This window comes from Mixophyes fleayi, chromosome 6, assembly GCF_038048845.1.
Source record: "Mixophyes fleayi isolate aMixFle1 chromosome 6, aMixFle1.hap1, whole genome shotgun sequence".
Lineage (NCBI taxonomy): Eukaryota > Metazoa > Chordata > Amphibia > Anura > Limnodynastidae > Mixophyes > Mixophyes fleayi.
Window position 1 is genome coordinate 34,814,759 of NC_134407.1, and position 14,865 is coordinate 34,829,623.

General features: G+C 40.8%; 2 protein-coding genes across 4 annotated transcripts in view; one reads left to right on the forward strand and one right to left on the reverse strand.

Annotated features, from left to right (window-relative positions):
• SEMA4G (semaphorin 4G) overlaps nucleotides 1–14,865 on the forward strand; it is a 507,048-nt gene that overhangs the window by 429,984 nt on the left and 62,199 nt on the right. The window lies entirely within an intron of this gene.
• PDZD7 (PDZ domain containing 7) overlaps nucleotides 3,268–14,865 on the reverse strand; it is a 44,780-nt gene continuing 33,182 nt past the window's right edge. For 2 of the 3 annotated variants that reach the window (XM_075216258.1, XM_075216259.1), the window contains 6 exons: nucleotides 14,769–14,860; nucleotides 13,523–13,614; nucleotides 9,157–9,228; nucleotides 7,214–7,840; nucleotides 5,321–5,421; nucleotides 3,268–3,766 (listed from right to left, as the gene is read on the reverse strand). In XM_075216258.1, the coding sequence (XP_075072359.1) occupies nucleotides 3,623–3,766; nucleotides 5,321–5,421; nucleotides 7,214–7,840; nucleotides 9,157–9,228; nucleotides 13,523–13,614; nucleotides 14,769–14,860 (1,128 nt within the window). In that variant the 3' untranslated portion in view covers nucleotides 3,268–3,622. Of the gene's footprint in view, nucleotides 3,767–5,320; nucleotides 5,422–7,213; nucleotides 7,841–9,156; nucleotides 9,229–13,522; nucleotides 13,615–14,768; nucleotides 14,861–14,865 lie in introns of those variants that run through there. The other variant, XR_012693342.1, reaches the window with a different exon arrangement.

Consider the following 14,865-nt stretch of genomic DNA (forward strand, 5'->3'; position numbering starts at 1 on the left):
TTGTATTTTCCCAAGTGTACCACACACAGATGTGTTTGTGCAGCTTTAAATTAGTGACACATAAATTTGTGGCACCAACAATTACTCTACAATTTTATCTTGAACTTTAGCAATTCTATCATCATCATTTATTTATTTATGTAGCGCCAGAAAATCCTGTAGCGCATTACAATTAGGAACAAACACAATAATAAAACAATACTGGGTAATACAGACAGAGGTAACAACAAGATATAATAAGCAATACCTTCTGTAGATCTGTCGGCCTTCTCTACACCACTTACCTCAATGACATATTCATAGACATTCAGTAATGTAGCATCACCAAGTTGGTCTCGACTAAACTCAGTGGAAACAAGTTAGATAACACTGACTAATCTGAGTCAGGATCACCCTATTAGCAAAAGCGCTGTGCAGTGGCGGGTGGCTTGAACATACATTTGCAAATGTGTGCAACTGAGACTTTTGCATTTGTATGTACAAGTGGAAATGGCAGCTCTTGTGCTGGCTATAGCAGTGTGCTGGGGGTTTTTCTCTGTGTTTGTACCTTTCAGGATAATCCCACCCTCTCAAGCACCTGCTATGAGCCTATAAATTGATTGAGCAACTTCCACTTCTATATAATCTGAGTCCTTGTCAGGAGACATGGCACCTTCACCCGAAGTCTTGCGCATGGACTTGCACATCTTGCCATTGTCTTTTCCCCATCCTTTTCGGTGGCAGAACTTTATTCTCCTGAACTGCACTCTGCTCCAAGTTTCGTAGCAAAGCATGACACTTATCCTTTACCTTATCCTCAAGCTCGTCTCTCAAAGCCGGACCTTCGACCGGTGATTCAATTTCTGAGGTGTCCAGCTGGACTCACTCCTGTAGGATCTGTTTAAACAGCGGAAAGTCTCTGCCAAGTATTCAAGGGTATGTCAGTTTTGGGGCAACTGAAGCTATTACTGTTTTTCTATTTACAGTAACAAGCAAAAGGGTTCTGTCATATTCCTTTGCAGTTCCGTGGACACAGAGGTCCTTTACTTTGGCCAGTTTGTGAGCCAGAACTTTTGGTAATATAGAGCCAAGGTTAGTTTGCTACCTGAGCCAGCACCAGAGGGTGATTCACAAAAATGGCCACGCAAAATAAGGAATACCTCTCTGCAACTGGGCTCATGGTACAGCAGCTCGGATAGATTGGTTTTACATGCGTCAGTGAACAATACATATGTTTAAATAATGTTGGACGTTGTGCCTGCATATGTCCAGGCTCTCCGCACTCAAAGCACGTTGGCCTGAAAAAACTTTACTCACCAATGCCCGGTCTGCTGTTCCATATACCAGGTTTTGGCCCATGCACAAACTTTGTCCATACCTCGGATACAATGAGCGAGAATGTCGATCATCCGGACAGCAGTGTTCTTTTCTGGCTGCAACCACTTTTTAAGAGCTAGACTTTCAGCCCAACCTTTAAGTGGCCAACTGGCTCGGGTGGTGGCACGTTCAAACACTAACAGCTTCCACATCATCATAGGAAGTTAATTTCTGCAGCGTGGGTGCAGGTGGAGCTCCCCTATATCATTTCCACTCAGCAATCTCCTCGCAGTTAAGACAGATATTCTCCTCCTGTGCTGCTGCCACATTCACCAAGGATCTTATTATATCTTCCATTTCCACGGAAACCTCACATTGAGCCTTGAAGTGGATGGGCTACAGCAGCAAACGACCGGGTTCCACTTCTGTCAGCTAAGAACAGGAAATGGAAGTTACAGCGGGCACAGGTTCACCAAATCTGGACTGTTGAAGATTGGAAAAACGTCGCCTGGTCTGACAACTTTCGATTTCAGCTGAAAAATGCAGATGGTACAATCAGAATATGGCATAAACAGCATGAATCAATGGATCCATCCTGTCTGGTGGTGGTGTAATGGTGTGGGGGATATTTTCTTGGTACACATTAGGCCCCTTAATATCAATTAAGCATTGTTTAAACACCACAGCCTACCTGAGTATTGTTGCTGACAATGTGCATCCCTTTATGGTCACAGTATACCCATCATCCAACGCAGACCTGGACAACCTGTGGATCTCCAAGTGTTGTGATACTAAAAGCCCCAGCATGCTTTGCCAAGTGATAGCTACTTGATACCTGGCAGGGTATTCTGGGATTTGTAGTTTCACAACACCTGGAGAGCCACAGGTTGTCCAAGCCTTATCCTACTTCCAGTAGGATAAAGCTTCATGTCACAAAGCACACAAGTCATCTCAAGCTGGTTCCACAAAGATGACAATGATTTTCAGTGTACTCCAATGTTCTCCACAGTCATTAGAAATCAACTCAACAGAGAGCATTTGGGATGTGCTGGAACAGGAGATTCTTAGCATGAATTGCAGCTGACAAATCTACAGCAACCGCATGAAACTATCAAGTCAACATGGACCAGAATCTCAAAGGAATATTTCCAGCACCTTGTTGGATCCATGCCACAAAGAATTCAGGCTGTTCGGGGGGGCAATATCCTCCCCAGTACTAGAAAGGTGTATCTAATAAGTCTACATACTTTTCAAACTAAAGCTTTTTATAGACGACAACAGTGACATCTACAGGCTCCAAAATGTATTATCCAGTCATGGCCATATTTAGAGTTGATCCTGCAATAGGAATTATGAGTAAATATAGTATATATAATATATATATATATATATATACACACACACACAAGTTAACCCGTGCATGATACTCATGCATTCTAGTCAAATCAAGCTACTTAAGGTGTTAAAAAGGTTCTTGTCATGCATTTGGGCCTAGCCCAGGCCTCCTCAGGGGAAGAGCGTTACTTCCCGACGCAAGCGCCCTTTTTTAACGTGCTTTTGTCCACATATCACCACCTCATCATTTTTCTCCATCACCTCATCCTTCATCTTCATCGCCACATCCTTCATCAAGCTACTTAAGGTGTTAAAAACTCCCCACTGTCACCCCCGTCAACCACCAACCACTCCCAACTGTCACTTCTCCTTCAAGAAATATATAGGTCAGTGTATAACTCTGCCCAGCAGGTGGCGCTGCAGCTTGGTTTTTTTTTTTTCACAAACGCCACTAGGCATTTATATAGTAGATATATATATATATATATATATATTAGTAATGATTTAATATACATTAACTACTAATCATATAGCAAGTTCTACCTGGTCATACAACTTAATATGTCTATTCAAAGTTGATTTATTTTCTAACAAAGGACCAAGAAAGCTAAAGTATATCATATAGACAAAGTCACATTTAATTTATTTTTGTTTGTTTTTTGACAATTTTAGTGCAATAAAAACTTTGTTACATTCTAAAAAAGGCATTATTTACATGAATAACAAAAATAAAAGTCATCATGGTCTTTCTTCAGTTCTGCTTCTATATACAAACAATCATGCATAGCTCTTGGTGCAGATATAGAAAGGTTCGCCCATTCCAGTAAGCACATGGGTTTAGTAGGAAGACTGAAGAAAATGCATTAGGCACTTGTAGTGATAACAGTACTGGTTCTAGAAGTGGAATACATGTTCTCTAAGTTGCCATTCATCTGTTTATTGAAACTTTTAGCGCCAGTGATCATAATGTGAAATATATGGTTACTTCCGCTCAGCTTTTCTTTGGAATTTTAACTACAAGTTCCATTGGCTCCTTTTGTTTATTGCTGTAGGACTGTCGAATCACGTCCACTGCCCGCTGGTGCGTTACGTTCTTTAGTGTTTCTCCGTCAATAGAAACCAGTTCATAGCCAGCCTAGAAATATTAGAAAATATGTGTGAGGCACCAATATAATTTGATTATAGATTATTGCTGACATTGACAAAACATAATTAATAGAAGTAGGTGGAGAATCAAATTATTACTTGGATTTCATCAGCTCCCAGTCTTCTCCATTATCACTTTAAATCAGGACAGCTAGAAGGTATTTTATATATATATTATGATATAGAACTGGGGTCGGCAACCCCCAGCATGCGTGGCAGACGTGGCATATGGGCCACTTCTGTCTGGGGTGCCGAGTTCCGCAAACTAAAGATATCGAAGATGGGTCTGTCATCATCGGCTGCTTTAGAGAAGCAGCTCCCATGGAACGAAAGATACTGATTCCAGATGTAAGTCTGCGGGACAACAGGAACTGGGGGGCACAAATCTGGGGGACAACAGAAACTGAGAGGCACAAGTCTGGGGGACAACAGGAACTGGGGGCAAAAGTCTGGGAGACAACAGGAACTGGGGGGCACAAGTCTGGGAGACAACAGGAACTGGGGAGCACAAGTCTGGGGGACAACAGGAACTGGGGTGGCACAAGTCTGGGGGACAACAGGAACTGGGGTGGCACAAGTCGGGGGGACAACAGGAACTGGGGGCACAAGTATAAGGGAGAATAGGAACTGGGGGCTCAAGTATGAGGGATAACAGGAAATGGGGCACAACTATGGGGGCTAACAGGAATGAGGGCACATTTATAAGACAACATGAATTGGTGGCACAACTATGTGGAATAAAACTGGGGGGCAGAGGTTTGAGGCCTAATACGGGACACAACTATGTGGCAAATTATGAACTGGGGGCACTATTATGTGGCATAACATAGACGTTTACTTCTTGGTAACATTATTATTAATATAATGAAATTAGCATGATAAAATAATATATAAATATATATATACACACATTGGGCAAGGAGGAAATTTAGTAGAGCCAGTTTATATATATATATATATATATAGATATATTTTATTATTATATGTGTGTGTACAACTGGCACTCCTGGGCTTGAAAAGATTTTTGCTGCCACACTGATAGAAAAAGGTTGATATATAATCTTATTACGACTCATTTTTGAGATGTTTGGTAATTGGAATGTGTAACTGTTAGTGAAGGTAAAACACAACTGTGTATGAGGAGCATCTTGTACAAGCATCTTGCATTGTTAACATTGAAATGTGTGTATAATAAGGATTAAGTGGCAAGACTGATGCATAGAGCCTTATCTGTTACTAAAAGTACTGTGCAGAGATATAGCTAGTTCCATATCTGGAAGTATACTTATCTGCTGCACCAAACTCTCCTGCGATGATTCCATCCAATTTTTTGGGTTCCACTCACAGCAGCAAACAGCGTGGGCTACTAGCGTGGCTCCTGTCCTGCACAATACTCTATCGGGGTTCAGTGTAAGACAGGAAGTCAAACAGCTGTCAGGCAGCGCTGATAGGCGCTCGGGCCAGAATGGAGCCGGGTGATTGTATCGGCTGCCAAAAGTCAATATGTCTTGAGTGAAGGAGAAAGTTGACCTATTATTATTACCTGGAGTTTACCGCTGACAAAAGCTGCACCTCCTGGGAAGATCTTCTCTATTTTGACCATTGGTTGGACTTTGGATTCAATTCCACCAGAAATGCTAATTCCTGTAACAAATGGAAACAGGTGAATTATGATCTACATAAGGATGAACAATAGCAGATTTAGACCAGGATTGTCCTTGGGTAATGCTCAACTATGGGCTTTCTCTTCACATCATTTATTTAACCTGATTACTAACTGAGACAGACCTAACTCATAAATAATACAAGTATTTTGCAATAAATAATAGGATGACATCACATCCATTGGACGACTGCAAGTCGGCATCTCAGGCTTTATTCTTCTCTCAACAGAATACTTGCCGCACTTACTGAGTGTAAATGAGAAACGTCCCAAATGCCCTTGAAAAAAACCTGACCCACACACCAGGGAACATGTTGATACAAAGAAGCCTTACCTTTGTTGTGGGACTGATTTAGCTGGCGAGTCAGCTACTGAGAAGGGAAAGGACTCATTCTTGCGCAAATCATTAACCATTATTACATAACTGCGATTGGCAGCTTGACCACAGTAAAACCAGTTCAGCACCAACAATAACCCAATTACACTTCAGCTCCCGGCCCATGTGACCTAATGTATCTGTCCTGTGATATTTTCCCATGTCTGAAACCTAACTTGTTTTAGGAGGAAATTTGTCAGCAAACATTTTTCTATGAGTACTTGAGACATTACAGTTATGTAAGAGATGATACTGGGTCCCTGCCTCCAGCACTCTTGTTAATGCCCATCGCATCTCCTCCCTAAAGCCTCCCAGACTTTCACTGTCAGACCCGTTGACAATAGGCTGAAATGAGTTCACAAATACCTCCCAACAGTCCAGTTTTTGTCAGGACATTCTTTACGAAGATTGGGGTGTGGCTTCAGTAAAATGGCGGAGTGGTGGGGCGGATGGGGGGGGTCTTCTTTTGTTCTAATACCTGGTTTTCAAATGTTGGGAGATATGCTCAGCAGCCCATTCTCCATAATAGTAACGCTCCAGGACACGGACTGTTATGTGCAGACTGTCGGCTTTCCAGATGACAGCCTACACCTGTCACTGAGTGCTTATTGCCATCAAATTCCACCCTCTGGCAATAAGGCTGGGACATATTGAGAAAAAAATAACATATATATATATATATATATATATATATATATATATATATATATATATATATATATATATATATATATATATATATATAGTGCTGCACAAACACTTACCTGGTCTTTGAAAGTACCCTCTTAAAAACAGAAGTCTTTAAAAAAAACAAATCTGTGCCTACATTTGTGGTTCTGTGGTTACTCCAGAAAACGTGGTTGGTGGAAACCGTAGAAACGTTGATACAAAGTTCATGCCACTGATGCCTTAAGGACTACCATCTTCATTAATTGAATGTGGCACATATCTAAACTTGAGAGGACATTGGAATGGTCTTTATTACATTTGTTGTCACCTTTGTGTGTTTAGATGTTTTAAATAATGCTGGTTAAAGTGAACTGAAAGATGCATTTTCCTGCAAAAGTGCAATTGAAAAGGTGCAAAATATATTCCACTAAGTATAAAGAATGAAGTTTGGTTTCCAACACCACCGACCACTCAGAGAATCTGCACCTTCTCCTCCCCTGAAACTCCTTCACATAATCTCAACAACAAAATATAATACAGGAAAATTGTTTTCTACATGTTTTACAATTCATGACAAAATAATAAACTCTCAGAGCAAAACTTTTCTGTTTAACCAATACTTATGTGTATAACGTTCACATTGATGAAACTATACCTTGTTACTTCTATTGAAGAAAACTGGATTATTGCACCAAATGTTTGCGATAAACTTGTGAATTATAACTCACCCAAAGATTGTTTCATTTTGGAGATTGTCACTGTCACAAGTTCATATTCCTCCTCTTTCTCATCGCTGAAGCCATTCTGGGAAACCTGACCAGTTTCTAAGTGATTTGTCTCCAAGGTCACAGGCTTTAGCTTGATGTCCAGGTTTGATGGACTGAGAGAAACTCCTCGGAATATCTGAGACAAGATTGGCCGGGATTTCTTGGGTTTATTGAGCACAGAATAAGCAGTGTCCTTTTTATCTCTTGATCTGCTACGGGTAGTTCTGGATACTTTTGAGTTGTCGCTTGTGTCTTTTTGATCTTTTCTACTCCTTGTAGGCAGAGAGGTATTATCACCGGGCAATGAGGTGGAGCCATCACCGGACGCTTGGGATAAATCAGAAGACAACCTTGTGGATTCGGTAAGTAGCCAATTTGGCCTTGCGGGCCTAGAGGAAGGCTTTTTTAAAGTTATATTTTGGGCATCATAGGAATCGACTGGCACATCTTCAAGTGGGGTAAAGTTTTTAGAATGTGTCCGTTTTACATCTTTTGTATCCGAAACCTGCAACCTCTCCATTTCCCCAAGTAGCACCCGCTCACTGTTCACATCATCCACTAGCTTAAGCTGAAAGGTTCCTCTGTGATCTAAGACAATGAATAATAACATAGTAACATAGTTGATGAGGTTGAAAAAAAGACATCAGTCCATCAAGTTCAACCTATTTTGGATCTCCTGCGATCCTGCACTTATTTTTGAATTTAATCCAGAGTAAGCAACCGCCAATCTGTTTCAATTGTGGAAATCCCCCCAGACTCAATATTGCAATCCAATTTTTACCCTATATCCACTACTATCCTTTATTTTAAATTAACGGTCGTATCCCTGGATACACCTTTCCGCTAAAAATTTGTCTAACCCTTTCTTAAACATATCTATTGAATCTGCCATCACAACCTTCCCTGGCAATGAATTCCATATCTTGACTGCCCTTACTGTAAAGAACCCCTTCCTTTGCTGGTTGTGAAATTTCCTCTCCTCTAACCTTAGGGGATGACCACGTGTCAAATGTATTATAAATTACAATCATAGGGAATATAAAAGTTTCATAATGTAAGTTATATTGATGATCACCATCATTTTACATCTACTCAGTAGAAATTAGATAAAATAGGACACATTACTGATTATGATTTGAACATTTAAAGTCGCTCATCAATAATAAGATGATTTGCAAATTACTTTTATTGATCTTGGTGCTGCATAAACCATTGTGACTAAACCAGGGTTTCTCCAATCCAGTCCTCTGGAAGCCATAACAGTGCAGGTTTTCTGTCTCTCCTGTTTGGAGAACAGGTGTATTCACTACTGTCTGATACTAACTATTTCACTTGTGACCTGGAAAACAGCACTGTTAGAGCTCCCTGAGGACTGGATTTGGGAAATCCTGCTCTAAACCATGTACTTGTGAGCTGAAGATTTCAGTTCAATTTGGAAAAATAGTCACACCACCTCCCTGTCCACTACAAGTGAAGTTAGCAGGCAGCTAGCACAGTTCAATTCTCTGCAGAACTGTACATCCTTACTGGATATTCATTTTCCATCTAGTTTCCATCCATAAGGCTGGATACACTCCCTACAGGGAGCAGAAAATGAAATAACAAATGTTTGCAAATCATCTTATTATCAAATAAGGGATATGAATTTCAATTAAAAAAAAAGTAAGGACATAACCTTTAATTATTGTAACCGTTGCATCATCAACATTATTACATTGGAAGACAGTTTTTCTTTAGAACTGTTTCCATTGATTTCAATGTTGGAGGAAAAAACAAGATAGAAAAAAGTTAAAAATAATAAAAAAAAGAGGCAGAGATAAATCATCAATGTGTCCTAACTATAAACAGATATCCAAGAAAATTTTATTTTTTAATATTAATTCTGTTCTCTATCAAGTACTGACCAGGAACCGGAGTGACAAGATGCTTCTTGGGAAGGGTGTCGTATCTGGGGGGCCGGAGAGCAGGAGGGGTCACTGGAATGGATATAAACAATAAAATATTATTGAGAGATTGAATTGTTTAGTTTAAATATTTCCTCCTTACCCAAAACTAGATTTATATACATTACCCTCAGATTTACCTACACAACCTTCAGATTTACCTACATTACCCTCAGATTTACGTACATAACCCTCAGATTTACTCACATAACCCTCATATTTATTCACATAACCCTTACCATCTTCCAGACACATTATATATGTGTGTACTGTTTTTCTCTTTTTGTACAGAACATTCGATAAACTCACCATCGCTGTAGTAGAGTATAACAGCAGTATCCCACACAAATTATACCTAACGTAACGTTGATGTACTACTGATCACAGCTAGCTGCCGACAGTTACATTGACCCTTTCAGTAAATGTACAATGGTGATCAGGACAGTATTTGTGTGTATAAACTGAAGGGGAGGCATCTGGAATCACGTTGCAGGAGCAGCTGATGGCCTGCCGTAAGAATCACTTCCTGCACTACCCAGAAGACACCAGCTAGGTACATTGTGCAGTGGACTGACCATGGTTATGTGATGGTCGGGGGCTATGTCTGCAATCCTGTCTTCCAGATCACCCTGTGGAAGTGAAAGGACAACACTCCCTGGGTCTGTCAATACTTTAGCCTTGCACCTAAATGGGGAAGGAGGCAGAACCTGGGACAGGATTTACCAAACATCCCTCCTCACAAAACCTCTAATAAATTTGCCACCTTCAGTATGTCCATAAACGTATTTCAGGGTATAATTCTAGGATAATGCTGGGTAGAAACAGCAGAATCATGGTGTAGTGGAAGTTTCCTGTTTAAGATTTTGCATTCCTATAAGTTTGGTTGGTTTGGAAGCAAACACGTGTTTAAAACTAGACATGTAGGAGCCGATACACGCAACCAGCATTTAAACAAAAGAGCACAGAATTTGTGCATAGTCCCGGATGTATTAAAACCCAAGAGGATTCAAGATACGTTTCATTTGAATCTGGGTGTAAGTACTCATTGCCGTATGTAGATGTACACAGCAAAGTGCGGTATGCACACAACAGAGTGCGGTATGCACACAACAGAGTGCGGTATGCACACAGCAGAGTGCGGTATGCACACAGCAGAGTGTAAAATACACACAACAGAGTGCGGTATACACACAGCAGAGTGCGGTATGCACACAACAGAGTGCGTTATGCACACAGCAGAGTGTAATATACACACAAACGTCTGTTCATGAAAAGGTCACATCAGAAACATTAAGAAAATAAAATGGTAAAATAAATGAACAACTCTTAATAGTTTAATCATTAATAATAATGTGGATTTAAAAACTTTTGTTTTACATTAAATACATAAAAGTTAAGATGCTTTTAATGCGCACTGTACATACAATGCGTTTTCATAGTCTGTCTTCCTTGTATACACATGTTCTGTGCTAGCTAGTGGCACGCATACGTGTAGTTTTTAATACAAAGACTATGCCGTGCCAGTCATCACTATCAGTCGGCACTTACACTCCCCTGTAAGCTGGTGCAAGTGATACGGCTGAAACCAGGCGCACTATGAAAAACCCAGGACTTGAATCAGCCGCATCTACATCGGCATGCCCTTTACTGAACATGGCGGACATTCATCCACCCCTCCCCCATTCTGCCTCTCAAGTTATAGGCAGTCGTAAGTGTCATCTGCTTTCAGTCATGAATTGCAGTCATTGGCATCAGGTCCATTTCTGAGAATGTGCAGAGCTATTTCGTGCTATTTCAGTATAGTGCAGTCTGAAATCTTGTCTCCAGTCCCATTCTGCTGTCCTGCAGTGCGGTCTGGAGGGAGTCTGCCCGGGAGACATCACAGCGCATAAACATCTATCTCGCACCAATAAGGTACATAAGGCACTATGTAGTAAAGTAAAAAACAACATCCAAAGTCCTGGTGATAGGTCCTCTTAGATTTAACCAAAAAAGGTGCATTTTCCCCCTATCAGCCTCTGCCCCACCCTATGCACAGGACATCTCTGCAGATTGCAGCATTGGAATCACCCTCCCCCTTCTGTTATTTTTCACTTGTCATTTCACCTCCGAAGCTCACTGACATTATAAGGGAGAAACCTGTGTGTTTATGTTACTAGCCAGCATGGAAATTATGACACATCGCTGATATTTCACCTTAATGTTCTAGCAGGAGTAGTAAGTGCCACGGACAGCTGTGCACACATTGTGAGAAGCCAAAGTGGAAAATCCTGACTGTTCCGGAACCACCTCTGCCATTAATGGGACATTCTGGCCCTGGAACATGTTGTGGGTGTTGTACATTCCGTTCCATTCACACTCTAACCATGTCGGATTATGTACACACTAGGGGTTAATCCCACAATACGGTATCACGTAAATATAATACATGAGCAAAGAAAAACGTGTCTAATTTTGCATTAATGTGGGCCAGTCCCCTCATACATATATTTTATTGAATCAATTTTCCTGACAATACAGCCCATCAATTCCACAGATACTAGTGACATCACTGAGGAATGAGGATTCACATTAATCAAACATAAGGGGCCGACTGTGTGATGTAAAAGGTGTATCTAGCAATGAGAATGGTGAGCAAGGAAAATGCATGGTCAAATATGAAGACAGAGGTAGCTCCAAGGTTTATAGCACCGATATGGAATCATTACCCAGCACTTGTAGACCCACATTATAATCCAAGTGTCCCCTCCCTCTGTCTCTATTATGTATTGTCTCCATGCTACACGATACAGTGCCATGTATTACCAGGACTCCTCTCTGAGGCAGCTGTTCAGTAAAACATTCTTATTATAAAGTCTACAATATGGTTACCATGGAGAAGAGCCAAGTATCACATAGAGGTGCGTAGAAAAATGAGCAGAATAACGTTATGGGTGGAATTCATAGTAAGCTCCTCCCTTACCCCAGACTTAAACTGATGGGGTTCCCGCCCTTGGGACTGTCAAAAAACTGTGAGGTACAGCAGTCCCTAGTACTCATTTGTAGTGAGAACCTCTGGTGGGGACCTGGTCTAACAAGGCAGAAGATGAGGAGAGATCCAATTATTCTGTGGTCCATCTAGTCAGCTTTCACTCCAGCCTTGTATAACATGTTCCCTAATTGTGCCAAGTAGACCATGTGCCCCTTGTGTGACGCAGCAACTCATTATAAAATGTTGTTGTGACAGGATGGACAACTTATGCCACCCTGTCTGTTGCTGCTGAGATCCGGCTGGGCTTACTTTGCCTCCATTCCCTCTCGTTATCCCAAATGCGCCCTCTTTCCGCAGTAGGAGGGGCTTACAAATGCTGCCACCACTGGACTCCGTACCGGCATCCAGTACCGGGTTTCTTCTGGGTAACTGACGCTGCGAGTGTACCCCGTTACTGGCGTACCTAGGCTGGTACTCCTGACCTCTTACTATGGATCAGGGGTGCTGTGGATGGATCCCCACTGGCCCATCACACTGATCAGAGCTGCAGGGTAGCGGCAGAGCGGTGGTACCGGAAAAGCTGGGTCCAACCTCAGAAACAGACGAAGAATGGATTAGATTTAGGGTCTAATCTGCAGGTCACAGGAATACAGCAATATTGAAGATGTTTTCAAGCAGGTCTTTGAAGCAAGTGAAGTTTATTTGCTCTCACACTGGTTGAAGGTACCAGTGATCAGGTCAGATGAAACAAGAGCAAAATTTTAGTGTGCAAGACAATGCTTTTATACTGATTTGGACACAGGCTATTTTTAGAATCAGGACGCATTGTGTTTACACAAACATGGATTTGCATGCATTGCAAAGCCAACAATATTTACACTTATCTATGAAATTCTAGAGATGCTGTGATGTCCTGCATCTAGTTTTCAGATGCAGAGAATCTAGGAGCCGGTCTTAATTAAAAGTTCCTGCCTTCAATGTTGGACCTTCACACATCAAAAGATCTAATTAGCATGGGCCCCCTCTTCAGACAGTCCAGAATACACATTCCCAAAGAAAGATACAAACCCCAAACAAGCCACTTCCCAACATCACAACACGCAAAAGACTTCCATCCACATAGGCTTATTGTATCAGATATATACCTCAAGAAATAATGCATCTCTTCTAGCAAGGTTAAACAGGAAACTAATTTCTTCTCCTGGTCTCAGAAATTAAAGATTTCCCTTACCAAAGTATACACAATATAAAAAATAAGTGCATGTGTAATTATATAAATAAGCGCCCTGCGCTATTTCCTTTAAATGAATTTATACCAGAAGTTATTTATCAGTGATCCAGTCACAGTTGTCTTACCTGATCTGCTCTTGAGGGCATCATACGCTTCCATCTCCAGGGATATAACCATGCTGTCAAACCGGCCAAGATCAGTGAGTGCGATCAAACCTCTGCAAGGTACACACAAAGTGCAATACATAAATCCCCCAAGTGTTATGCACCTATTGTTATTGTTCATTAAAGCTAATGATCATTGCATTTTTTTAAATATATTGTTTGGCCATGATGCTCTCCCCTTCAGTATTCTGATTAACCAGTTTTTTTGTATAACCTGTGTTGATACTACTGTGCATGAGGTTTAGCTTTGGCTAAAAGTTCCTCCTTGACCTAGTACAGGCGGGTGCATGACAGTTGTCTCAGCACTGCTCCATTCACCAGACGTAGAACCAAGGCGAATAAAATGGCTTAAAATAAAGATTACCGCTTCTTATGGAGATCCGACACATATAGGCTTAAAAGGAACCGTATCATTATTTTTCAGGACAGTAATGTATTTTTGCATTGGAAAATCTTTGAGGTTAGACATACACAAATTTTTAAGATGCGTTATGCTATGGCCAAAGCACCTTCCTGTATTCAATATTCACCTCCTGCTTGTCTTGGATGGTTTAACATTTAAAGTAGGCCAACCTGTGGCCAATCAGATCATCAGAAAGTTCACAGCATCAGGAGAGGAGTGTACTGATTTTGGGAGGCAGTGATCTGTCCACTTCAGTGACTACAGGGAGATAGATAGAGGGAATGAGCAGAGTACTGATGTGAGGCTCCTGTCAATCTCCTGAATTAAAGCGGTTTCACAGTAGTGTCTTGAAATAAACTAGTCGTAAGAGATAATTAATATGTGAAACCATCCACACAATAGTTGGTTACCTAATTCTATTAATCCCTAAAATAATACCAACAACAAAACACAGGAGCACTGACTATAAAGTAATATAGAGCATAGAGGGGTGACTATAACCTGTCATATGTTTACTTTTGTTCACATGACAAAACAGTCAGTATTTAACTTATGTGCAAAACAGAATACTAATTTGCACCCCTTGCATTGTAACATGGTTTTGTCCAGGAGACTGAAATAAGACGTTTCTTAAGTTAAGATCCTTAATGAATCAGGCCCTTGGACTCTAAAAACAAGTGTACCAGATAAGCCTACAATGATTTATATTGATGTATGTGCATGTTTTATTACTTAACAAAGAGTATTGTACCCTCTACATTATAAGCTGCATTCTCATTCATATTATTAAGTCAGTACTCTCACCTAATATCTCGCAGAAGAAGCAGCTTTTCTGGACGATCCAGTATTGCAAGCAATGGTCTAACTAGATCTTCAATCCCTCCATCCTGGATATACTATA